Below are 26768 nucleotides of genomic sequence, written 5' to 3' on the forward strand. Positions count from 1 at the left end.
AGCTCCCTGGGCCTTAGCGCTGATTGTTCGTGCTGCTTGGACTGCTCTTCCCTCAGGTCTTCACATGGTGTCTCCTTCTCGATGTTCTCCCCTCCTCAGAGAGAACTTTCCCAATCCCACTCAAGTAATTCTGATATTATCCTATTTTATTTGCTTCAGAGTGCTTAACTGAATCTGAAACTATCTTATTTTTTCTCTACTTATTATGTCTTCCCCACTAGAGTCCAAGATCCTTAAGGAGAGAGACTTCGCCATATACACTGCAGAGTTCCCAGTGTTTACAACAGTGCCTGGCACATACAAGGGATTCAAATGCTTGTTGGGTAACTGAGCAAAGTGCTCAGCACACAGTCAGTGCTGAACTAATGTGAGCTATTACTCCGTAATTTTACAAGACCAACTGCTCTTGACTCCTTTGAGAGTGCCTGGGTTAGCAGATATTTGTTGAAATGAAAAGATAATGGGATTCTAGAACTGGAAGAGGCCTTGAAGATCATCTAGCCCAGTGATTTTCATCTTTTCTCCATCTCCTCACATCTGAAGACAACATGTGCCCATCAGCCAACTGTGGCTCTGTACCAACAGCACCTCAACCGGCTTGGTGTGAAGATGGTGTCATCTCTGTCCCTCTCTTCATATTTATCAACGTTTAAGCAACATTGAGGAGTGATTAAAGGATGGTACCTGTGCTCAAGAAACTGTATGAATGAAATATAACTTGACTTAGCCTCTTGCCGAGGAATTTAAAATTCAACTGGCTTTCCATGTGGGTCAGTTGCCCATGACCTGTCCTTAAATACCGCTGAGCTGTTGAGGTATAAATATATCGTTTTAAAGAGGATTAGGACTCCATAGAGAGAAATGATAGCTTGAAGTGAGTAACAATAGTAAGGATTTAAGGAGGGCAGGGTTAGGAATTGAGTGGAGATTTGCAAAGAGAACCCTGGGGATCTCAGGCAGTCAGCCATAAGCCTGGCTCCGGGAGTAAAAAAATGCCTGAGAGCAACAAACCAGGGTCTGCCAAGCCCCAGCTGGGACTGGCCCAAAGCCCTACTGTAAATGGTCTCCATGCCAGTGTCCTTGTGATGCAGTAGGACGCTCCTCGCTGAAGCCTGAACTCTCCTGTTGCCTCTCAGACACTCAGGACCAGTGTCAGCCTCGAGACCACAGGACTCACACTGTGTATTACGCTTCTTGCCTCTATTCATACACATTTACATCTTTTATTCCTTGGATGTTTTCCCCTTAGTCAACTTCTTTACTTCTTAGCTGTAGGGGAAATGAGTGCATTTTGCTAATGCGCAAGGGGAAATAAATCTGGATTTTAGGTTTGAATACTCTGCATTGACTATGTAGACATCTGAGTACCTCCTGGCCTTTGAAAATTAGGCTGCGGGGCTGTCCCTGTCACTAACCTGAACTCAGACAAATCAGTTTCACCTTTTTTGTCTCAGCTTCATCTGTAAACTGAAAGGGTGATTGAGTCATAACTTGGTTTTCTCCCCTGTAGATCAGGAATAACAGTAACTACTTCATCACGTTGTTATAAAGATTAAATAAAATAGTATCTGCAAATGACTGTTTATGTAAAATGCTTGGCATAATGTAGGGTGGGGATTATAATAAGCACGTTACATGTTTTCTCATCTAAATTAAACTTCACAGCCATTCGAAGGTATTATCCTCACCTTGGAGATATCCTGAGGTCCTTTCCAGCTGGTTTTTAAACAGTACAGCACACAAGCATCTGGAGTATCATCGAATTTGTACTGCCATCTAGTAATAGATATTATTTATTGAATGTCTATTATCTGTCTGGTACCACGTGAGGTGCTTTATAAGTTATATAAATTAATACACCAACTGTAATAAGTAGCTACTATACCCTACATTTTACTAATGAGTAAACTGAGGCTCTGATGGGGTTAAATATCTCGCCCAGTTTACTGCAGCTGGTGGTTTTGAACTCTTACCTGACTCAGGCCTGTCTGACTCCAAAGTCCACGTTGTCTCTACTCTGCTGCTCATTAGTGTTGTACTAAAACGAATTTAATAATCTAATGTAGGAAAGGAGGAATGGTAGCTGACAAGTAGAAATGTTAAGAAATTAGACTACTGGTTTAAAATAATTGCTTTAGGGCCGGCCCCGTGGCTTAGCGGTTAAGTGCGCGCGCTCTGCTACTGGCGGCCCGGGTTCGGATCCCGGGCGCGCACCAACGCACCACTTCTCCAGCCATGCTGAGGCCGCGTCCCACATACAGCAACTAGAAGGATGTGCAACTATGACGTACAACTATCTACTGGGGCTTTGGGGAAAAAAATAAAAAATAAAAAAAAAAAATAAAAAATAATTGCTTTATGTACTTTCTGTGGCATGTCTAAGTGGCCAAAGGAACATATAAGTAATTCTCTTTGAAAGCATCGAAACTAGGCACTCAATGAGTTTAATCTATAGAGGTCTACCAATAATTTTAAACAGACCATAACACAATTTTATTTAATATGAAAAGATACTTCAGATCAGAGAAAGCACCAATGAACTCAGGATTATACCTCAATAAAAAAATGATCTCACTTCTTACCTGCCTTCTGGTTCATTCTACCATCAGGTCCACTTTTCTCTCACTACCTCCCATCCCCCCCATGGACAGAAAGTGAGACTTAATTCTAATTTTCAGAATATGCATTTTACTCAATTAAAAAAAACTTTCTCAGCCTATCAGGATAAAAAAACTACCTTGTTTATACCAAGAAGTACACTTCAAATACGCCAAATTCTTTTGTCAAAGTACCACTAGTTTTTGTCATGTGTAGTTTATTTGCATATTTATCTGCAACAAGATTTCAATGTATAATTCGAAGGGCTAAGCTAAGTAATCTGGTTTACAGGGTAGTTTGGTTTGAAAACAGCTGGAAGTGGACGCACACCTTTAAAGGAGCTCACATGGAGAGTCGTTGGAGGTTGAGTATGCATAAATCATCCTAATACAGTGATTCATACCGTCTGTAAAAAAATCAAAGAAAAGCTTAGATGTGGGTCTATATTTATTTTTATTTTTATTTATTTATTTATTTTTTTTGGTGAGGAAGATTACCCCTGAGCTAACATCCAACACCAATCCTCCTCTTTTTGCTGAGGAAGACTGGCCCTGGGCTAATATCCGTGCCCGTGTTCCTCCACTTTATAGGGGATGCTGCCACAGCATGGCTTGACAAGCAGCACGTTGGTGCGCGCCCGGGGTTCTGAACCCCCGAACCCCGTGCTGCAGTAGCAGAGCACGTGCACTTAACCACAGCGCCACCGGGTAGGTCCCTATATTTATTTTTAAAAAATTATTTCTTTTAAAGTAGAAATGGGTCCCAAATTGCTGCTTTGCTAGATATAGTTAAACTCTATCGCTCTTGTTTTATTGACTAGTTCTTAACCCTGAGGCTTATACCTGGGATAAGCATGCTTTAGGCATTCGTGAATGACTGTCAACAACCAAGCTACAAACAGAATGAGGTCATGGGGCACAAGGCTGTAATTCTTCTCGTGTTAATGACAGTACTGGAAGTCTGATACATTCCCAGTATGCATTCAAAACACTGATACCCGATAGTAGGTTGGGAAAAGAGAACCGGGACTCTAGCTTAAGGGGGGAAAAACTGAGAAGTCATAACTACTCCAAAGATGTGAAGGAAACCATAAAAGACACAGACTTGATTCTGCTGTAAAAAAGGAAACGAATCACTCCCTTGGGGTTGATACACTTAACCGTTTCAGCCCATTGGAGTCCTGCCTCTTTCATGGCTTTAACTACTATTTAATGTCGTGGAAAAGGAGATGTCTCCAAACACAGAGTGCCATTTACCAAAAGAAACAGGCTTTCTTAGCAATGTGGAACTTAATAAGGAAAAATATTTATCCGTGCCTTGCACAATTTTCAAAAGCCATTATTTCTATTCAGTTTTTGGTATTTACTATAGTACTAGATACAAAGTTAACAAAATAAAAGCTTGTTGAATGAATCCCAAGATGAATGAAATGATACAGCAGTAATTTCTTGAGAGCTCAAATGCCATTATAGTGACCCTGGGAGGCAGTCCTGTAAGGGTCTGGGCTACAAGAAGAGGGCAGTGCACGGCACAAATGGGCCTGACCTGCTGCAAAGAATGCTCATTTTCAAGAACATGATGCTTAAATGAGGTAAAATTTGGAGGTCACCACCCCAACTAGCAGATGCTAGCCCGCACCAAGGTAAATATCAAAAACTTTCACTGCTCAGTGTTAAATCAACCAAAATAACCACAGGTTCCTTCTGGGTACCTCAAAAGAAAAAAACATGTGTGAGGAATATTTCAAACACTCACTTTCAGATTAATGAAACGATATAAATTAAAATCAGTATCAACTAATAATTGAACAATAGCAGAATAACAAAATATAAACCTGACTCTTCTGGTGTATAGTAGTCAAAATGGTTTGCTCACATTTGTTAAAATCAGAACCGAAACAATGACATGTACAAAAGACTAGATAAAGTGGTCCTGCACTACAGTCCAGTGTATCATTCAAGTTCCATTCCCTGATTTCAACTGATCACGTATGTGGACTCAACAGAGTGTCAGGGGGACTCAAAATCATCTCGCCTGGAAGCACTCGCCATTTCAGCGAACACTTCTGGCCCATCCTCATTTCAAACGCCAGCACAAGTGGTCTCTCTGAGACTTTGGGACTTGCTTTCTTCTTTTTCCTCTGGTATCGTCTCCCAGATTGGCTCCTTGATGTGTTCTGGCAACCGTTCTAATTTTGTCTAAAAAGAGAAAAACAAAACTATAATATAATGTGGACTTAACTGAACCCTTAGGCCACAAATTAGATTTATTAATTTTGATCCCTTGAGTCCTCTTTACTTTTTTTCTGTTACTCCTCTCATCTTTTTGTAGGGTTTTGAACCAGAGAGGACACTTGACGGTATATAAATCAACACTCTCATATGATCTGTTTGATCCTCAATGATCTCAAGGGACTACCAATTAACGTGGTCCCCATGCCTAGACAACTATTAAGAAGGAGGGAGACTTCAGAGGCATCTCAGAAAGGATGTGGGCTATAGTAGCAGGATTCTGTTGAGCTGCCACCACTACATAGGGAGGCGGAGACCCCCAACCACTGTGGCAACTCTGCCTCCAGGCCCCCCACAGGCCCTCCCCTCCGCTCAGCAGGCCAGGCCCAGGCTACAATGTATCAAAACAATAATACAGATCTCTCCCCAACAGAGGAAGAAATTCAAGTCATACCTTTGTAACTTCCATGGCTACTCCTTCAGGTAAGTTTCGCTGAATATATTCCAAGTAGACATCTGCTGTACTTCCAGTTAGACGTTCTAACTAAAATTTCAAACACGAAATTGGTTCATGCTATGCTGTTAAAGCAGAAATTTTAAGTTTTCTTTCATAAAAGTGGTAGGGCCTTTTCTTCCTCTATGAAATCGTACACAGAATCCCAATTTCAAAGGAAAATAGTGTAGATCCTCTGCTTGAACTGGATGAGGAGAGCATGGCCCTGAAGGCCCCTCCTCCCAAATGCCTTAAAGCCAGGATCTGTGGAACCCAGCTGGCAAGCATGGTATCAAAGCAGTACACTTATAAGAGTTTCACAAAACAACGTGAGACAAAAGGGAACAAAAGACTACATTATAAGGCAGAGTTAGTATAAGATTTTTTGTGTGCTACATCACAATGTGTTTCTGTCAGACATGCGTGGATAAAATCTGAGATTTTTCTTTTTTTTTTCTTTTTTTTTTTTTTGTGAGGAAGATCAGCCCTGAGCTAACATCCATGCTAATCCTCCTCTTTTTTTTTTTGCTGAGGAAGACCGGCTCTGAGCTAACATCTATTGCCAATCCTCCTCCTTTTCTCCTCCAAAGCCCCAGTAGATAGCTGTTATGTCATAGTTGCACATCCTTCTAGTTGTTGTATGTGGGACGCGGCCTCAGCATGGCCGGAGAAGCGGTGCGTTGGTGCGCGCCCAGGATCCGAACCTGGGCCGCCAGTAGCGGAGTGCGTGAACTTAACCGTTAAGCCACCGGGCCGGCCCGAGATTTTTCTTTTTAATTTAAGGGTAGGACTATGTCTTAACCATATTTGTACCCTCAATGCCTAGTACAGTGCTTCCCATATAAAAGATGCACAAGCACTTGTTTTAATAACATTTGCCATCATTTACGATGCAATGGAAGTATTCTAAGTGCTTTAGATAAACACCTCATTTAATCCTCAAACTAACCTTATGAGGTGGCCACCCTTTTTATTTCCATTCTCCAGATGAAGGAATTGAGGCATGGGTCACACAGCTTGCAAGTGCCGTACTTGGACTTGGCTATCTGACTCTAGAACCCATGATCTCCTTAACCACATGACTATGCTGACCCTAATGGATGCACAAATGAATAACAGATGAAGGAAAAACCTTAATGCTGCCCATCATGGACGTGGAAAACCCAGTTAGCATGTGAAATGAATTATTAGAACTGTGTGAAAATGTAACTAGAATTTCTGAAATATAAGCAAAATTATTCCAATGCTATCTTATTGTATAAAAACTAGTCAGCATCATCTGTATTACTGAGTTCAAGTATGAAATACTCTAAAGGATGGCTTTACGTCAGTTTAATTTTCCTATCATGTCAGTTCCATAACCACAAAAAGACATTTACCTTCTTTACAACTATCAGGCATGGCTCACTTAAAGGAAGTCAACCCAGTCAGTGTTAAAGGAAAGTTATGATACGCTAGTGTGAAATTTGGGCATTTCAAAAATGCCTGAATGTCTGAAATAAACTCACCTCTAAACATCTATACAGTGTTCTCATCTCATACTGAACTCTGTGCTTCTTGAAAATATGCACTGATTTGAGAAGAGTAAATCGTTCTATTTTCCTTGGAGGTTCATGTCTGAAAAATTAATAGGCAAAACAACATACTTAAGCTAAGCGATGTTAAAACCTGAGTCACTGATATCAAAGTACAATGACACAATCTTGTAGGTCAGGCTCACACTCAATTATAGGCATTAAGTACCATTTATAGACTTCCATTTGTCAAGACTGTCATCTATAACAACTGCTGTCATAAAGCTCAAGCCAAAACAAACACCACAGATAGTAACAGGAACATTTTTCCACGGACCCAAAAATGAGCCTTGGCATGTAAGCGCAGACACGCACACCTCCAGGTTTTACAGGCTTGAAGTCCCTTACTGACCAAATATATGAATGGTGAAGAGTAGCACCAGTGTTGGACAGTTACCTCTCCTGTATGTGTTATTTTAGGAGAATCTACAGAATCATTGATAATCATGAAACTACAGTCTGTTATGGGAAATGTGTGGGTTCCTTTGGTTTTGTTAGAAGAGTGGTAAAGCCCCAAATGGGCCTTGTTCAATAGCAGAAGGAGCAGGTGACAAGACAAAGGAGGTAGATATACTCGACCCCGCAGTGACCTCAAGGCCTCATGCTGTTCGCCTTGCTCATGCATGAAATTACTGGGTGAGAGGTGGTTCTTAACGCAGTTTTGAAACAGTGGATATAATATTAGCCCAGATCATCAAATCCAAAGAGTCTAAAAGGATTGCCTGTTCACCTCATCTACCTCCCTGTCCCATGGAGATCCCAGACACAAGGGCTTCTTGGGTTCCCCTACATCTACGTAATTTCTAAAGTCTTTCCTTCATTTTCCTTGCTCACTCTTTCTTAAAAATTCTAGTGGACAGGAAGGGATGATCCTGTGTAGGATAACATGACAAACCTAAACTCTACCTATCTTGAGTTTCTATCTAATTTTAAGGGGTCAGACCTAGTCAAAATCAGCACCATTGTCCTGGTTGAGTTGTTACAGCAGCTAACAGGTCAGATTAGGAAAGATCATACTCACACTTTAATAGAGATACCAAGTTCTTTAGCAGCAAGCACGACAAAATATTCATAACTGTCCAATACAGCCTTATCATGGCCCTTTACTAAAACTGACAGGCGCTTATATAACGTGTCTGGTTCATCAGAAACGGTTATCTACAATTTTAAAATCAAAAAGAAAAGTTTCAGTTGTGGTTCCTCTAACATTTATAACTGGAAAACTTAACATATTACCGTCAATTGAACAACTTCAGAGTTTACTAGCAGATTGGGAGAAAAATGCTGAGTAACATCCTAATGCTGTTAGCTTAAGTGTCTAGATACTATCACATTCAGATCCCCACAATGACCCTTAGAATCTGTTAAGATACAGTTTGAATCAAAAGGGCTTTCAAGCAACCTACAAAACCACTAATGGAACCTCCTAACTTAATAGTTATTGAGCACCAAAAACACAATGGGAAAGGGTTTTTGGGTCTGTTAACAAAAGTAGCCTGGTCAGAAGACCTGGACTGAGAATTAAACTTCTGGCTGAGTGACAATGGGAAAGTCACATAATCTCACTGCACCGCAGTTTTCTCATATATAAAACAGGATAACACCTATGCCATAGCTCACAGCATTTCTGTAGGGAACAAGAAAACACACATTAAAGTGTTTATAAATTATAAAACATTGTTACACAAAGGTGAGCTAGTGGTATTCATATTCTTTTTTATTTGGTTTTATTCATGTATGTTTTGCCTGCCTTAATAGAAAAATTACCCATTTCTAATTAAAATGTTATGACACTGACTGTACATATAACTTCTACCTCTTCTACCCTAACACTTAAAGATCTTAGAAATAATGGGTTTGACATTTCTGACTTTCTTCCAAGAGATGAATTATCTTCATTTCATTCATCCATTAAACCAGTAATTTCTATTACTAATGCAATGATTCAGGGGTAAATTACTTCACCCTGAAAGCAGGTCTACTTACTAACCAGGAAGCTAGACATTCACTCTCAATTACCCCAAGAGGGTTCTTGGAAGAACAGAATATACTGATATCCCACCTCATAAGTTGGGGGACAAGGGAGGGGGAATATAGCCCTAAGATGTGTTCTGATTAGTCCCTGTAGGGTTTTAGAGATATTATGAATCTGTTACAAATAGGAGTTATTGCATAAAAATTAGGATTTCAGCTTAGCTTGGAAAATTTCGACAATCTGACATCACTAGGGCTGATTTCCCACAAGGCAACAAATGGCTAAAGTAGCAGCTGTCTTGCTTACAAAGGGCACAGCCTGACACTGTGCCCATCCTGTCACCTCTCCTTTCCTGGCCCACACCGGCATCTGAGTTAGAGACCCGAGGTTTATTTGTATTGTTGTGAAAATGTATCTAGTATCTATTAAGTGAAAAAAATGAAACAGCAGTACTTTATGTATAATACGATTCCATTTTGGTGTGCACGTGCATAGATATAATGATTACAGAAAAACGTCTAGAAGGATGCATACCAAACTGTTACAGGGGATTATTTTTGAGGGGTGGAACTGAAAGGATTTGGAATTTGTAAGGATTTTTAAAAATTACAAATAACACAAAAACTGGGTTGACAGAATCATGGCTCTTACTTAAAGGAAACACGGTTACACAGCCACCTCCGGATTTTCTTCACTTGTGGTAATGTTCTTTCTCACTGTGAACAATAAAGCATTGTCCAGGCCCAGGCTCAGTATCTTAAATGAAAACTGACTCAAAGGCTATAAGAAAAAAATTCTTCTATGACATAATATCAAATATTCTGCATCATTAATTATGACAACTCTTCACATCATGCTGAGCTAAAAGCAAGACTGCTCATTCCCACGGTTATTTGGGGTATGTAATTTTTTCCTTTAGAACTTAACTTGATACTCTGAAAATTAACAGGAGCCCCCAGGGCCATGAGATACTACTTTACTCAGGCACGCTGCGCATCTGCCAGTATTCGGGAACAAAATTTTTTTGTTCATAGTGTTTGGGAAACAGCCTCAAGTGAAATAATGAGGAAAATGTATTGCTAATGTAGCTCCTTATGCCAAGAAACAGGGAGTACATACCGTAGGCTTAGTCACATCCTTGGGCACGTCAATGTGTAGGTTTGAAAACTGTACCCACTTCATATTGGTACTGCTACGTGTGGAAACAAAGAGACACCTAAGTAAAACGACACAAGAGCCCATTTTCATATTCACTTTAGCTCATCCAACTATACTTACAGAAGAAAGCCACCACTGTTGGCTGTACTGCTCTTAGGACTGTTTACAGAAAAGTTCCTCGAACCCTTAAAGAAAATAAAGGGGGTACATGCGTTAGATGAAAGTCAATCCATACACCATTCATAGTTTCCACTAAAAATCAAAAGATGCATGATGCTTCAAATAAAGGGCTACCTCATTATTTCAGACGAAGATATTAGGGTAACTAAAATACCAAATTAGATTTCATTCAAAAAAAGAGGACAATGGTAGAGTTGATAGTCAAAAGGACTCTCAAAATACTAGAGATCAAAAATTTTTTTTTTTGCTGAGGAAGAATCACCCTGAGCTAACATCCATTGCCAATCTTCCTCTTTTCTTCCTTTTGTGTGAGCCACCACCACATCATGGCCGCTAATAGATGAGTAGTGTAGGTCTGTGCCCAGGAACTGAAGCCAGGCCACTGAAGCAGAGTGTGCTGAACTTAACCACTAGGCCACCAGAGCTAGCCTGGTTCTATATCTTTTAAAGCTCAGAAGCAAGAACTTTTTTTTTTTTTTTTTTGGTGAGGAAGATTGGCCCTGAGCTAACCTCTGTGCCCATCTTCCTCCACTCTATATGTGGGATGCCTGCCACAGCGTGGCTTGATGAGCACTGTGTAGGTCCGTGCCCAGGATCCAAACCTGTGAACCCCAGGCTGCCAAAGCAGAGCATGCGAACTTAACTACACCACTGGGCTAGCCCCAAGAACTTTTTAATTTTTATTTTTATTTTATTTATTTTTTGTGTGTGAGGAAGATCAGTCCTGAGCTAACATCTGATGCTAATCCTCCTCTTTTTGCTGAGCAAGATTGGCCCTGGGCTAACATCCGTGCCCATCTTCCTCTACTTTACATGGGACGCCGCCACAGCATGGCTTAACAGTGTGTCAGTGCACACCCAGGATCCGAACCTGCAAACCTTTGGCAGCCGAAGCGGAGCGCGCACACTTAACTGCTTCACCACCAGGCCAGCCTCCACAAGAACTTTTTTAAAAAAGCAAGTCTCACATTAAAAGAACAGCTATGAATTAAATATGTGGACATCGAGGAACAAAAAATATATGACTTCATTTTCCCATTATTTTCTACAGATTAAATGTACTTCAATATAATACTTATTTTGCCTGAACAGTTTTGAGCAATAAAAAAATTCGTCTTTATAATTTAATTTAAGAGTTGGAATAAGAATTCTCAAGTACCATTCTTTTGAAACGTCCATACGTCTTTTTCAGCATATGTATTTCTTGGCTTGGCTGGGATAACTAGCTTATACATAAATTGAAATACACACTGGAACTTACACCCATCTTACATCACTACTGCGCTTCATAATACAACCCAGAATTTCCAAATCCTTTATCGTCAGCTCCCCCTGGTGGAATAAAACTTCTAGTTGTAGGAAACCCATGGTACTATATACAATATGTAATTTGCCATCTGTTTTTCACTTAAACTTTCCTGAGGTCTAAAAGTGTAACCTGAGAAAATGGAAGCACAACAGGATCCTTAAAAATACTTTGAAGATGAGAATAGCAGTTTAGTACAAGTGAAACTTAATTAAAACAAGTGAGGGTCACTTAAGTATGTTTAAAAAAAGCTTATTCTTAGCTTATTGTCCTTCTCCCCCTCTTCACCCCGAGGCAAATCAAAACTTTCATACTATCCCTTGGATCAAGGGGGAAAAATAAAAAGAACAAAGGAAATCAGGCACAATACAAGGCAGTAAGAGATCTGTGCCATTCTCCACACATAATCACAGAGAGAACTCCCTCCCCACATTTACGCCAGTGACCCCACAATCCAGTTGTGTTACGCCAGTGACCCCACAATCCAGTTGTGCAAAAGCACCACAGGGCTAAAGAATATGGCACTTCCCAGTCACATTCTCCCAGTATAAATAAACCTCCGCTTTTAAAAGTTGGAGCCTAAAGTGCTGTTACATCCACAAATCAACCTTAAGTAAGAAGTTCTTAAGTTTTCTTTTTTTTGAGGCCCTGGAGTATGGTCTAGGTAAGTGTGTCTTAGAAAATTTCAACCTCTAATACCATCTGACTTAAGATCAGTGGTTCTCAAAGTGCAGTCTAAGCACCTCTGATGGGCCGGAGACACTTTCAGGGGGTCTGGGAGATTAAAACTATTTCCATAATAATAGTAAGACGTTACTTGCAACGTTCCCACTCTCCTTCTCTCACCAGTGTACCGTGCCGTTTTCCAGAGGCTGCGCGAGGTGTGATGTAGCAACAGACTGCAGAAGCAGATATGAGAATCCAGCTGTCTTCTATTAAGCCAGACATTAAAGAGATTTGCAAAAACACAAACTATTGCCACTCTTCTCATTAAATCTGTTTTGGAAAATTTGGTTATTTTCCATAAAAATGTTAATTATGTTAACACCTAATGAGTTTATTAGTGTTATCTTTAAATGAATAAGCATTTTTAAGATTTTCAGTTTTGTTTTCTAATAAGCTAAATATGGATAGCTAAAACCCAAAGCTCTTTGGAGTCCTCATTTTCAGAGCATAAACAGATGCTGAGGCCAAATAATATAAGAACCGCTGCTTACGTTTTTGCTTTTTCTCCAAAGAACCGCGCAGAGGACATCTAACCCGCTCCTCTGACTTCAGCGACTCTCATCCAAACCTCAGAACCCCGGGTATCAGGAAGGTATCTCAATTCGGTTCCGTGGTAAGCGTCTAAGATCTCGTGCCAGCTCAGCCCCCCATTTTCGCGAGGCAACCTTCCTGTCTTCTCTGAGCCTCAGTTTATTTTGCAAATGAGAAAGGAGAGGTATGGAACACCTGATCTTCAATCCAGCCCTGACACTCTACGATTCTTCTTGTTCCTGTTTGTGCCCTGACTCATTATGTTTTATCCCATGGGAGAATTCGACATAAAATCAGCACCAACAGCCAAAGTGCGGAATAAATATCGGGAAGGCTCTCGATGGGCAGAACGACAGGTGGCAGCCGGATTTAGTGGCAACCGTCCCTGCTGGCCCGCCTAGTCCCCCCAGCCCGCCGGGTACCTGCCAAAGACGCCGGCACACAGCTCCAAACGCCACCCGCGCCGCCATCTTGCCGTCTCAGCCTCCAGGATCGCTTCCGGGGTCACAGGGGCATCCTCAGACCATAGAGTTCCGCAATAGGAGAGAGTATATCTCTGTGTTCCGGCACAGGAACAACCATAGAGACGCGACTTCGTGCTTTGAGGAGGCCGTACCGAGGCGACCGCTGGCGTTCGTGGGATCGGCGCCCTGGCTGGCACTGGTGTTGATAAAGTTGCTTCAGCCCGTATCTAGATAGTTACCAGATTCCATCAGTGTTTTCTTCTTTAAATCGTGTTTGTCCTATGTGGTTACTCTTTTGTTGGAGGCAAACATAACAAACACATGCTTGGAAAAAGTATATAACTATATAATGATGGCGGTTATCTCCGGGGTGGATTAAGGATTGATTTCTTTTTTGTTTCTGTATTTTTCAAAATTTTAACAAAATCTGTGTTTCATTTAAAAGAAAAATAGAAGTTTACCACTCCGTTGAGTCCAGGTCCCATCCCTTTACCTCACTAGTAAGTAGCCTTGTAGTTCCTTCCCTGCACTAATTGGCATTTTTATGCTCCAGCCGTCCTGCACACGGCTGTCCTACTGATCTTCCTAAGTCCTCATCTGCTTATGTTACTCTAGTATTTCAGAATTTACAATAGCTGCCTTCACCTAGTACCACAAGCCAAAAAGTATTATAACCAAAAAGGGTCTGGTTATTAATGTCCACCATAATTTAGCTGCAACTAAAAGGCTTATAACTGGGGATTGCTGTAATAAAAATTTCTTGCATTTGTGCAGTTCTCTAAGCTTTATTTCCTCCAAGTGCTTTCACATATGCAATTTAGTATCATGGAAAACTCGAGGCTTATAATCAGGAGATCTGGATTGTAAAGTCAGGTAACACTTAACTGAGTGTTAAGTGGGCAAGTTACTTCCCCACCCTAAGCCTCAATTTTCTCATATATCAACTAGAGATGACAATAATAGTTCCTACTTCAAGCAGTTGCTATGAGGATTAAATGAGATACTAATGTATGATGTACATTAGTACAATGCCTGACACATAATAACGGAAGATAAATCTCATCCACTATTTGTAACACAAAGTTGCTTCTATCTCACCTGTCTCACAAGATTATTGAGAAGATTAAAAATAAAAAGATCAAGTTTATGAGAACATTTTGTAGCATACTGTGCAAATGTAAAGTTTTTTTTTCTCCTCACAAGTAGGTGTTACTTATCCTATTTTGCCGGCAAGAGAACCAAGGAAGGGGTAGAATGATTTACCCAATGTCAAACGAATTGATGAAAGATCTGGGACCAGAAACTAGTTTCCCTGCCCCTCAGACTGGTTTCTGTTCACTAGAACCCAGGCCACATGGAGGTGTGGTAGAGATGCCTTGTGTGGTCCTACAACAGAGTGTGGAAACACCCCACTTCACCTGTGTGCACCTGTGCGGTGCTTGGCTGTGGCCCACCTTGGCAGGCTGCCCAGTCCCCTTTTTGGAACTATGCTCTCTGGATTGTGACACTCTAAGTTGGCTGGTCTCTCTCAGCCAATGGGGTTTTCCAACAACCCTCTGACTCTGTTGCTGCTTCTGAAGTTTGCATCAGTCTGTCTATATGGCATTTCTGTGATGGCTCCTCAGCCTGTCTCTGCCCGCTTTGAGTAGCCTTAGCTGGATGAGGGTTCTGTGGCCACAATGACGGTGACATTACAGCTTGCAAACAACTTTCACCTATGTTACCTAATGTGATCCTCACAAGAAGACACAAGTTTTATCCTAATTTTATAGGCAAGGAAACAGGCTCAGAAATGAAACGACCCATTCAAAGTCATATGGTGGGTGAGGTCGTTACAGCTGAACCAATAACCATCTTCAAAATCCTAGTGTAGTGCCTTTTCCACCTCTGCAGCAGGCTGATGCTGACTCTATGATGAGGTCCAGTTCTATTTACGTCTCTTTTGAATGCAAGGAATAGAGATCCCCACTTCCCTACCCTCCCACAAGAAAAGGAGTTTGTTTTTTATTTTTAAGAACACATGTAGCCTGGACTGCTCCTGCAACTGGAAAAGTGGGCTCAAAGCAGCCTTAGGGACTGGATGCCCTCTCTGGGGCCCAATGTAGTCTCTTTATTGATGGGCTTCCTCTGCTTACAAATAGTTTCTGCTCCCTCAGAACTCTGCCTGGTACATGGCCACAGCTTGCTGCCTTCGGTTCACCAACTTTCTCCATTCATACTCTCAAATGTGGGAATTTGATTTGATCTTGTCATTTTCCTGGGCTAAGCATGTCACATGTCATCAGACAACCTATGGGCCTTGTAGCATGGGGTCAGGTGCCAACCCTGGTCCAATTAGCTGGGGGCAAGGTGGGAGTCATTGTGAGGGGCAAACCCAGGTTTTGCCAACAGTGGGGCTATGGCCAGGGCCCTTTGGTGTGGTGCGTGGTCGTGGACAGTGTTCTGAATCTTGGCCTGTCCATTATGGGTCTCTTCCCCACCACCTAATCTTTCAGACCTCTGACATAACGTAGATGAGCAGGAAATCAAATGATTCTAGATAGTTGATGCAAGTACTCTTTGCTTTAGCCAGCCCTGGTGGTCTAGTGGTTAAGATTTGGCACTCTTACCGCATAGCCGGCGTTCATTTACCAGTCAGGGAACCACACCACTCGTCTGTCGGTTGTCATACTGTGGTAGATGTGTGTTGCTGTGATGCTGAAAGCTATGCCACAGGTATTTCAAATACCAGCAGGGTCACCCATGGTGGACAGGTTTCAGTGGAGCTCCAGACTAAGACAGACTAGGACGAAGGACCTGGCCACCCACTTCTGAAAAAATCTGGACATGAAAACCCTGTGAATAGCAGTAAAGCATTGTCTGATATAGTGTGGGAAGGTGAGAGGATGGTGCAAAAAGACTGGGCAGGGTTCTGCTCTGCTGTACACAGGGTCGCTAGGAATTAGAATCAGCTTGACAGCACTAAAAACACCTTGCTTTATACCCAGGAAAAATGAAAGTAAATGCATCAAATATTTCTAAGTTAAATCATATTTTGATTGCAACAGATGTTCTGTCTTGAAAGACCGCCCTTTTCCCTTGATTGTGATGGTTTCATAGTTATATACTTATCTACAAACGCATCCAGTTGTATACAATAAATGTGTATGGCCTTTTATATGTCAACCATCTCTCAATAAAGTGGTTAAAAAAAAAAAAGAATTGGCAATACTGCCCAAAATAAAATTACACAAGCAGAGGAAGTAATGACCCAAAACAGCTCAAAGTGAGATCAGTGTTGTATGTAACAATGTGTGTTGGGATGCAAAGCAAGCATGTATGGCTGCTCTGGCCTTTACAGAAACATTAATCACTTCCCTTGGGGTGGGTGGGGGTGGGAAGACAGCCCTTTTCAAAAGATTCTCTCTCTTATATAAAGGAAATAATCAGCCCTTTGGCTCTTTTATACAGGAATATCTGTGATCCAAAGATCACTACAGTCCACTAAGGAATATATTATTCAATTTCTTAACATGACTTCCTTATTACGTTTTGCCTAGGTCAACATTAATACTCGTCCTCATTCCTAGAGCACATCTCAGCTGCTGGCTGTGGCTGAGGAAGATAGACTGGGAGTCCATTCAGAATTGACTTTGGGTAAACTCAAAAGAGGTTTTATTTACACACACACATGAATAAGCATATCTGGAAGATCAGAGAGAGAATTAATGTAACAAACAGTTGCTGAGCACCTGTTATAAATTGCTATGTATGTCTGGTTGATGGTGAGGAGGTTCAGAATATCAATGAAGCATGACCTTTGCTCTTCCCACTGGTGGTATTGGATCAGTTCCCAGGGCTCCCTATGTTCTTTCTAGGTATTAAATTCCTAGACAGGAAGGAATGATGTCACAGTCATCTTTATATAGTCAACTCCCCCATGTATAATACAGTGTGGTCTAGTGCCTGATACCTGGGGCTCATGAGTACTGAATGAATGAATATAACAGTAGGAGAAAGTCTTCAGATTGGACACTCAAGCTCCTGGATGCAGAATTTAAATTTACAACACTGGCTAAATGCACACTGCTTCCAGAGGAATAGCTATTTCATTTGATACAGGACTGCCTAAATTTGAGAGCTGGCTAAATTTGAGAGCTAAAATGAAAGCAAAAAAACCCCACAAAGGAACCTAGAAGATCAAGCACTTGAAGAGGTTTGTTTGCCCCATCGAAAGCAAATTCTGTATAAAACCCAGAATTTCTGATTTCTCCTAAAGTTGGTTGTTGACCATTAAAAAGTCAACACACTCTTTAGAATTTGGAAATCCAGATGAGCAATGCATATAAACCAGGAAGGATGGGGCTTTGTGGAGGGTTCACTGTGAGATGCCTGTGTGTAATATTGAGTTTCCCTAAACTGCTGTCTGAGTTCAATGGGTAGAGACCACCAACACTTCAAGGGGCTCGTCCACTTGTCAAGTAGCAGAAATCTATGTCCTGGCCCCCCAGGTGGGGGTGGGGGCACTTTAATGAACATTAAATCTGATCAGCAGACCTCTAAACTACAGGTCTACAGAAACCAACAAACAGGTAAATTAGCATTTATCCAGCATTGAGAAGTCATTTCAGTGGCTAGAAAGAAGGAATGTTTAAGCCAAATGAAACTCAAAAAAGATAACATTTTATTTTCAGAGCAGCTGACGCAATGTTGAATCAGGTTTTCACAAATAAATACGACAGTGTCTATTTGGTTACATCTCTATTTGATGAATGCCTATCTATAGGAACTGTAATAAATTTCCGAGAAGGCTAATGACTGGAACTTTGTAAGTAAAATTCTCCTGGCTTTCTTTCTGAAAAAAAGTACTGTGATAATTTAGAAAAATGCTTATCACTTGGGGGAAAACCAACCTAGAATGCCCCAGTTGTTTTTGTTTTTAAGGAATGCACCTTTTTAGGACAAGTCTATAAAACATCTTTATTTATTTGTTACATATGATGTTTAAATATAACTTTGCTTTCAAGCTTCAAACTTTTTTAAACTCCTGGTAAAATAAGACTTTTGGTTCACCTTAACAAAAACTGACCTAGGAAGAAACATTTTTAGCAAAATGTATTATAAAATTCACTAGAAAATACTGTCTTCTTTTTTTTGCCAAAATGTTACATAAAATCCTTATTAAAAATACACACATTACAAAAGAAAAATTATGAATATGCTATACATAGTGCTTTTGATATGGACCAAGGGACCTGCATTCCGGGGAAAATACAGTTAAGCACACTAGATATTATGAATGTCAACTTATAATAGTGCAAACCTGAATAAATTACATCCTGAAATGGGAAGGCATGCAAGTCATTTGCTGAGAATAGAACATAACGAAGCCAGAACAGGAAGCAATCACAACCACTATTTAAAAATGTTTTCATTTTTATTACATTAATTTTTTTCAAAAATACTTTTCTTTACAATAGAACTCCTAGAAAATATTTACAACCTTCCTCTAATAAAATATAACAGCAGTTAAATATATTTGAAAATAAGATGAGTTTTTCCATAAAATATATCTGTTAACTTTTTATATACAAGCTTTCTTAAAGAGGTCTAAATTCACTAATGAAAAACCATCTATAGTAAACAGTAACCGTGTTGAAGACATTAACCATTAGGAAGAAAAGTTCTTTGGGGTGGGGAGCAGTGGGGGGAAGCTAAAACACATCACATACATGCAGGCAGAATCATTTCAGAAAAAAAATAAGTGCAATATTTTACTATGAAGTCATTCTTTAAGTTGATATTGTCAAGAAATACTAATTCAGGAATTTGAACTGTCTCTTTAAGGAGGAGTTCTTTGGTTATTTCAAGTCAAAAATGCTTAAACACTATACTGCATGGAAAACCAAAATTAAATTGTGCATTATATTTTTGCCTTGGCAACTCAGTTTATTTTTAAGGTTTAAAACTGGAACGGCTGGGCAAATCTCCAAACAGAACTAATACATTTGCTTTATAAACATTTTTCTGGGTGTTTGCTCCTTTGATAGATAAGCTTTCATAGATCCAATAGCAGAAGCATTCCAGAATCACTCTCATACACCCGCGACCGGCAGGAAGTAGTCACGGAGACAGATGCGATCAGCCCATGCTACAGTAGGAATGGTTCTGGAATAGCTCTGCCATAAAGTTGATGCACATGGCCCAGGCGGTTCTGAACTCAAAACACAGGATAGAATGACCCGTCTGAAATGGCAGCAAATAAAACGCTTTTTTTTCCCCTAAAGAAAAGATGAAGGAAATCTCCCCAAGACCTCTTTTCTGAAAACAGAGTGATGGAAATGAAAAGAACCTTTGCATTTATCTTTTGTCCATGGCTTTCCTGAGATTCGGAGAACGTTGCCTGTGTGGGGCCGCTGTGGCCCACGAGTGTGCATGAAATGCTTTTGCAGAGACAAACTTAAAAGATGCTCAAGGCTTGTCCTCACGCTTCCACTGACATTCACATTAATGTCAAGCTGTTCATGTGCCAGCAAACTGGCCTGGCATGACCGCCACACCTCCACGAGCTGGGAAACCAGCCTACCTGGGGTGGGGCAAGGCCTGAAAGCCCCCGTCCTGGAAGTCATGCAGCATTAATGCTAAGGGGGAGCCACCAGAAGCAGCCCGCCTGTGCTGGGGCTGTGTCCCAGTCTGAAGGTGCGCACTCATTTGCCCCAGTGGGATGGGGCAGTCTGACTCAGCTCAAAAGCCTGAGCTAAAAGCCATTTTTGAAGGATTACAGGTTTATTACCTTCAAGTACAAACAGCAACCCTGCTATCGGGACAGGAGGAGGCAGAGCAGAATTATGTGGCTTAGAGAATTCTAGAAGTGCTTTGGTAAATGACTTTAATGAATACATTCATTGTTTGAATGCAAACATTGCAGGTAAAGTGGTATCTGAAACCATTTTTGTTGGCCTTTAATGCTATTTCTCTTCTATTTGCTATCAAATTTGTTAGAAAACGTTTTTTCGCATAGCTAGCTTCAAGGTAAACTTCGGTCCAGCATAGGAGAATTATAGCAAAATCCCGGTGAATGAGGTTTCACAGTACTTGCAAGCGGCACAAAGTAATTACAGAACTCCACTGACCACTAACAGTGTTGCAAAAAGGAATGGGCTCTTCTGATTTGGTTTTTGGGGGAAAAAACCCTTGTTGGCATTCCAGATACTTCAAGGTGTGCCCCTCAACCACCCTCCCGAACAACATTCTTAGCAACTTAATAGTTGAGGTTATTTTCCTCCACAAACATCTCCAGATGGCTCACGCTGAAACACGGTTCTGCCAACCCATGAGTCAGAGCCAACCGGTGCCCCCGGGGAACATGGAAGAGGACGCACTTGCTCTATGAACCAGGTCTTTAGTAACTCACTGCTGGGGAGTGCAAGCCAGAAATTATACAGTACTCAGTTCTGAGAAACAGGCCAATGAGTGACATACAAGGTGGGGAGAAAACTTATTTTCACATTTGGTCAACTTTTCAAATGACGTGTGTGCTAGAGGAAAGCCATGGAACACGAGGGCTTGCTTTTTGCTCTCTGAAAAGCTACCCCCTGGCATAGTCTCCTGGCAAAGATGCCAAGTTCACTGCAAACTACAGAATGAGGTGAGAACAGAACAAAAACAACTCTTGGTGGGAGAGGATGGCCCAAGGTCCCAGCACGAAGAGGGTAGCCTGCTTCACACACACATACCCATACACACACTCACTGCAAGCTTTGGGATAAAAGGCAACCAGGACAGTTGACATCTGAAAGCCAAAGACCACGAATGTCAGGTTCATTCCCTGCCAGGAATGATTTCACGGGAATGTAGCCCAGATGAAACACCTCTTAAACAGAGTTGTGCCAATTATTTATTCCCCCCAACCTCCCACAAAAACAAATTTTTTTTAAATAAAAGAAAAACTGGAATTTTTTTTCTAAACCGCAATAAAACGACCACTTTTTAAACAGGTAGTTTAAAATGGTTACAAAACAAGCAAGCAGTCCAGGTTTCCTGATTAATGAAGATGGAGGCCATGGGTTTTTGCTGTCTCTAAGCGACCAACAGGGCTTTATAGTTCCGTGTCACCCTGAAGCAAAACTGAATCTTGATCATCCAGGAGGAGATCGGCGTCCACAACCTCAGCCTCTTCCATGACGCCTCCTAACTGCTGGACCACGTCGTCGTCGAGGATGTCCACGTCCTTGATGGGTTTGATTAGATTCAGCTGGTCCAGGGGCAGCAGCCCTGGTGCCCCCACTGGCCCCGTAGTCCTCTCGATTGTGGCTGCCATTTCAGCCGCGAAAGCCGCCTTCTGAGCCTTTTGTCTCTGCTGTTCCTCTTGCTGCCTGTGAGTTTTCATGTGGGCATTTCGGCTTTTGATCTTGAAGAAGACTCTAAAAATGAAGAAAAGGCAGCATGTGAAATTTACAAGGAGACCTGAGTTCTTGCAAATCCAGGCATCCTATGGGGAATAAAGGGTGTGTGGTCTGACATCTGGTTTGGGGTGGCTCTGACAGAGTCCCCAGCTCCTTAGCTCTTAGGACCTCCTGCCCCCGTGACCTGTCATCTCTTCTCTCCAAGCATTACAAGGGAAAGCGGATGGGGACAGGAGCACATTTACAGTGTGTCAGGCTTCCTCCCTGTGACAGTGGAGGATGACTCCTCAAAGGCCTTCCTGTCCACCTGTGGTCTGGAGCACATGCCCATCACTCAGTAAGCCCTCTTGACCAACCCGAGAATCCTCTAATCATGCAGCGGAGCTCTGACAGTTCCCACCATAAGACAACCCATCACCTGCCTTTGGCTCCTGTCCCTGCTCTTCCTTCCACAGGCAGAATTCTTGAAGGATCTGCCTGCACACACTTGGCATAGGTCCCCTTCCCAACTGCCCTTCTCAAGGTCACCAGGAACTCAGTGTGGCCAAACCCAGTGGCCCCTCTTCTGTCTCTACGTACTTGGCTTCTGAGCTGCACCCTCTACTCCCGTCACCTAAGACCTCTCCTTCGTGGCCATCATATTATCATAACTTCCTACTGTTTGCTTTCGAATGAAATAGTGATGCTCAGCTGGGGGTGCTTTTGCCTTCCCAGGAACATCTGGCAATGTCTGGAGACATTTTTGATTGTCATAACTGGGGGAGAGGGGACGGTATTTCTGGCATCTAGTGGGTAAAGGCCACAGATGTGGATAAACATTCTACAATGCAGAGGGCAGCCCCTTCACCCCAAGCAAGGAATTATCAGACCCAAATGTCAGTGCTGAGGTTAAGAAACCCTGGGATAAGGGGTCTGCAAACTGTGGTCAGTGGGCCAAATCCAGCCGATTGCCTATTGTTGTAAATCGAGTTTTACCGGATCTGTTTGTTTACGGATCGTCTATTGCTGCTTTTGCGCTACGATGGCAGAGCTGAGCAGCTGTGACTGCTTAGCAAAGCCTAAAATATTTCTATCTGGATCTTTTTCATAAAAAGTTTGCCCAGATATGAGACCGCTTGTTTTTGGAGAGGGAGCAGTGTAAGTACTCTGTTTTCATTCCTGTGCTCATCAAGAAAAAAAATAAACAACCTGATTTCTAAGACCCGAGTCAAACAGAATTGATGAATCACAACTGGACATATTGAAAACTTTTTAATGTAATGAACGCAATTTCAGCAGCTAAAAGAGGCTTTCTGCAAACATTTGCCTAACTATATTCCTAGCCTGGAAAACCACAGAAAATATTTCTATTTTTCCATAAAATCCTAACTGGAGTTATGGTAGAAAAAGGTCCCGAGCAACATAAAAACAAGACAAAAACATTTAATGGATGTCACTGCAAGACAGCCAGAAAGCTCGAAATACTAATTTTTGTTTGTTAAAATGTCCTTTGTCTCCACCTTGTGGAGTAAAGACTAGCAGCCTGTTTGAGCGGAGTGAGTGGAGGGTGCTGGCTCCTCTCAGAGGAAACCGACAAGACCCCAACGTGCCCCCTCTTCTACCCCAAGGCAAACAGGAGGGAGAGAACAGAATCTGCCCTGGGAGGTTCCATTATTTCAAGTACACAAGCCTAATAATCAATCCGGGGGTCATTTCTTCCGTGGCACCATGAAGATGACATGTCTAGGCTCTGAAGGACATCAGAGCATGGAGGAAGGACTGACACCTAAATCCGTCTCCCCCATCTCTGCGCTTTAAGGTGGGAAAGAGAGCCGCTAGTTCCAATTCGCTCTGGCGGGTGCCAGCGCACGAGCCAGGTTTACTTAGCAGCTAAGAGCACGGCCTGGCCAGCCTGCTTGGTTTGAATCCCAACTCAGCTGTGCATCATGACCTTTCTGTGCCTCAGCTTCTCTGCTTGTAAAAAAAAGAAGCTACTAAAAGTACCCACCTTATTGGGCTATTCTAAAGATTAATCAATACATGTAAAAATCCTTTAAAACAGTGCCAGGCAAACAGTGAGCACTCGATAAATGGCAGCTACTATTAAGTTGCCTGAAATATCCTATGAGGATGTGTCTTACAAGCAGAAGTCCCAAGTGGCCTCACTCATACAACTGGGGATGTTTCCTTGGTAGAACGTCAGCAGCTACCTGGTCGGCACCTCTCCAGGTAACATTTCTCTTTATGTTTGAGGCACTGAGATTATGGGAGGAGAAACACTCCTGACAGTGTAACACCCCTCCACGTCAGGCAGACTCCCTGAGAAGTAAACTGGAATTCTATACCAGAGGCTGTGGGAGGGAACCGTGCGCATCTCACCATCAATGGTATCTTCTACCTAAAGTAAATAAACAAGCAAAGCAAACCAGTGGGATGGAGCCTGGTCAGAAGCCCAGGCTCTGCATCTGAATACAGCTGGGTTCAAATCTCAGCTCTGCTCTGACTGCTGGTGTGACCTGGGACAAGCCGTTTTACTCACTTTTAATCCTTATTAGTAAAACAAGGATAAAAACAGTATCTGCATCACCTGGCGTTTCTGCGTGAGGATTAAATGAGCTCATGCACATAAAGGATGCAACAAAGTAAGTGCTCAGTAAATGGCAGCTGTTATTATGACTCCCCACCGTCTTAGTTGTTGTTTTAAATTATACTTAAAACGGCAGGCATGACAAATAGGTTTTATCTCATGAGTGAACTCTGATCAGTTGGTTGTGTCAGCTTGAAGCATTTGATGGAAAGGATTTGAGGTCTTGTTTTAATGCGGTAACAGAGAGTGTAGCAATTGATTAGTGATGTCTGCCCCAGGTGCAGGAATGAGCAACAGTAGTAGGGAAGCCACCTCTGCTACGCAGAGTTCCTGATTAGGTATTTTAGAGCCATTCTGCAATCACTCAGCAGGGATGCGAAGAGAGCAACACTAGTGAGTATGGTTTGGGTGTGAAGAGAAGTGGGAATCAGAGGCCCATCCACTATTTTTGGAAAAGAGTGAACTTTCACAACTAGAGGTTTGCTCACTGAAGATATCCATCCTTATTAGGCTTTCAGACATCAGAATGACCATATTCTGAAGTCAGAGACAGGATCCACCCACCCTGAGGCATCATGCAGACCCCAAAGATGGTGTGAGGGAGAACCTGGAGAGTCTGGGTTCTTTTTCTAGCTGAAGAAACCTCAGACCATCTTGGCATGGGCCCCACAGAGCAATCATCTATCACGAAGTTAGATTCAGTCCCTGGTCCAGTTGCACGTACTTGCCACACTCCTTGCAGGGGAAGATGGTGGTGGGGTCTGTCTCGCCGCTGGTGGTGCTGTGAGAGGGCGAGCTCTTCACCGAGCAGTACCCGCTCTGGGCGCTGCCAGGCTTCTGCTTCCCAGGGGGGACAGCACCCCGAGCTTTGGTCACCTGGTTGGTGCCACCGTGGATGCGGGCGTGGCCGTTCAGTGCCTGTCGGGAGCTGAACACCTGGGGAAGAAAGGGAGTGACATGACATCTACAGTCCTGAAAAGGAAATTAGGGTTATTAGTTACTCAGTGGTAAAACACGTGATACTTGAAACAGTCTAATGACAGGGCGCAGGGGTCTGACATAAGCAACCTTTGGGCGTGTGCCATAGAAAGTAGAGCTCAACACCACGACCACAAATGCTGTGCCAATAAAAACCCCATCGTTGTCATAACCAGAAGACGAGAAGGGATGAGGCACAGCACGAAGGACAAAGCTGCCATCTAGAAGTCAGGAGACTGGGGGGCTAGACACAGCATCTCTATTTCTCCTCTGTACATTTTTTCCATCTGTAAAATGAGGGTGTTGGACCAGCTTTCAAACTTTTTTAAAGCTGGAAACTACTTCCCCCCCTTTTTATTTTCTTTTTTCACTTTTTTTTTTGTTTTTAAACAAATCAGGTCTTATTCAAAAGCTCAAAGTTAAAAGCAGAGGTGCTCTGGCCGAAAAAGACAGCACCCCAGAATTGAGTCTATTTGCCCGGCTCTATCTCCCCCCAGGAAGCCCTAGAGCCCCACAAAACACAGTTTGAAAGACACTGATCAGCTGCTCTGACATATTCTATATTTTAGGTCCAAGCCTCAATCAGTAGCCTATGGGTGAAGCAATGTTTCAGACCCCCCAAATTTACTGCAGGATGATACAAAGGAGGAAGACCTGGACAGTCTTCTGAAGCTTGCCATAAAGCAGGGTTTCCCAGCCTCAGGACTACTGACATTTGGGGCTGGATAGTTCTTGGTTGTGGGGGGCTGTGTCGTGTAGGATGTTTATCAGCATCCCTGGCCTCTACCCACCAGATGCCAGTAGCACCTCCCCAGTCCTGACAAAAATGTCTCCAGACATTGCCAAATGTTCTCGAGGAACAAAATCATTCCCAGTTGAGAACCACTGCTGTAAAGGGATGTAACATGCACCCTTGAATTCCAAGCCCCGACTTCTAGCTTCTTAAATGCATCAGGTGACAGCGGTACCCATCGAGCTGCCCAGGTGTAGGGGGTGCCTCTCTGTTAAGTCCATGAGCTCTGTTTACAGTCTTTCAGGGAAAAAAATCTATCGCTGATGTAGCAATGCAAACCTCTATGGTTCAGCAAGGATTAAAACTAACACACTTTTTTCCCTGTGATTTTTAAAAATCATTAAAAAACATCCATCTTGCTGAGCCTTTCTGATTGGGAAAAGTAAAAGATGACTTCCCACTTGGTAAAGAATTTACTGTACACCAAAACTATGAATTGAGGAAGCATCCAATTTCTAAACAAATTCACCCAGAAATACTGTCATTTAAAGTCACATCTTAATCACCCCGGAACGGAAGCGCTCTATACAGAACGGCAATGATGGAGTGAAGTATCCAGGTCATTAACCATCAAAGACAGAAACAAACTAGCAATTTCTTATGCTCTTCAAAGCTAATGCAAAATGCATATATCTTTTTTTTTTTTGCTTTTTCATTTTTTTCTTAAATGCAAATCAAGTGAATTTCTGCTTTAGGATCTAAATATTTTAAAGATTTTTTCTTTCTTCATCTAAGTGACAGACAAAGCAGCATTCAATACACTACGGAAAACAGTATTGTTCTATATAATTTACAAGCAAAGATAAGCACC

At 42.0% G+C, this 26768-nt stretch overlaps 2 protein-coding genes across 14 annotated transcripts in view; both read right to left on the minus strand.

Annotated features, from left to right (window-relative positions):
* Positions 1-2427: 2427 nt before the first annotated feature.
* MRPS10 (mitochondrial ribosomal protein S10) lies at positions 2428-13274 on the minus strand. 3 transcript variants are annotated; one of them, XM_004424448.3, is made up of 7 exons: positions 13195-13274; positions 10150-10214; positions 9991-10063; positions 7918-8054; positions 6831-6939; positions 5284-5373; positions 2428-4796 (listed from the first exon to the last, which is right to left on the minus strand). In XM_004424448.3, the coding sequence occupies exons 1-7, from the start codon at positions 13240-13242 to the stop codon at positions 4680-4682; spliced, it is 639 nt and encodes a 212-aa protein (XP_004424505.1). In that variant the 5' UTR covers positions 13243-13274; the 3' UTR covers positions 2428-4679. The 3 variants fall into 3 exon arrangements, with proteins under 3 accessions (XP_004424505.1, XP_087294718.1, XP_087294717.1); XM_087438592.1 differs by lacking the exon at positions 13195-13274 and adding an exon at positions 12733-12755; XM_087438591.1 differs by lacking the exon at positions 13195-13274 and having other exon boundaries at positions 2428-3004; positions 4647-4796.
* A 7820-nt stretch (positions 13275-21094) lies between these two features.
* The window catches only part of TRERF1 (transcriptional regulating factor 1), a 193849-nt gene continuing 188175 nt past the window's right edge, over positions 21095-26768 (minus strand). For 9 of the 11 annotated variants that reach the window (XM_087438598.1, XM_087438594.1, XM_014782710.2 and 6 more), the window contains 2 exons: positions 24911-25158; positions 21095-21638 (listed from right to left, as the gene is read on the minus strand). In XM_087438598.1, the coding sequence (XP_087294724.1) occupies positions 21314-21638; positions 24911-25158 (573 nt within the window). In that variant the 3' untranslated portion in view covers positions 21095-21313. The remainder of the gene's footprint in view (positions 21639-24910; positions 25159-26768) is intronic. The other 2 variants (XM_004424148.3, XM_004424147.3) reach the window with 1 other exon arrangement.

The sequence above is a fragment of the Ceratotherium simum genome, chromosome 13, assembly GCF_057802395.1.
Source record: "Ceratotherium simum simum isolate JZ-2026a chromosome 13, ASM5780239v1, whole genome shotgun sequence".
NCBI lineage: Eukaryota > Metazoa > Chordata > Mammalia > Perissodactyla > Rhinocerotidae > Ceratotherium > Ceratotherium simum.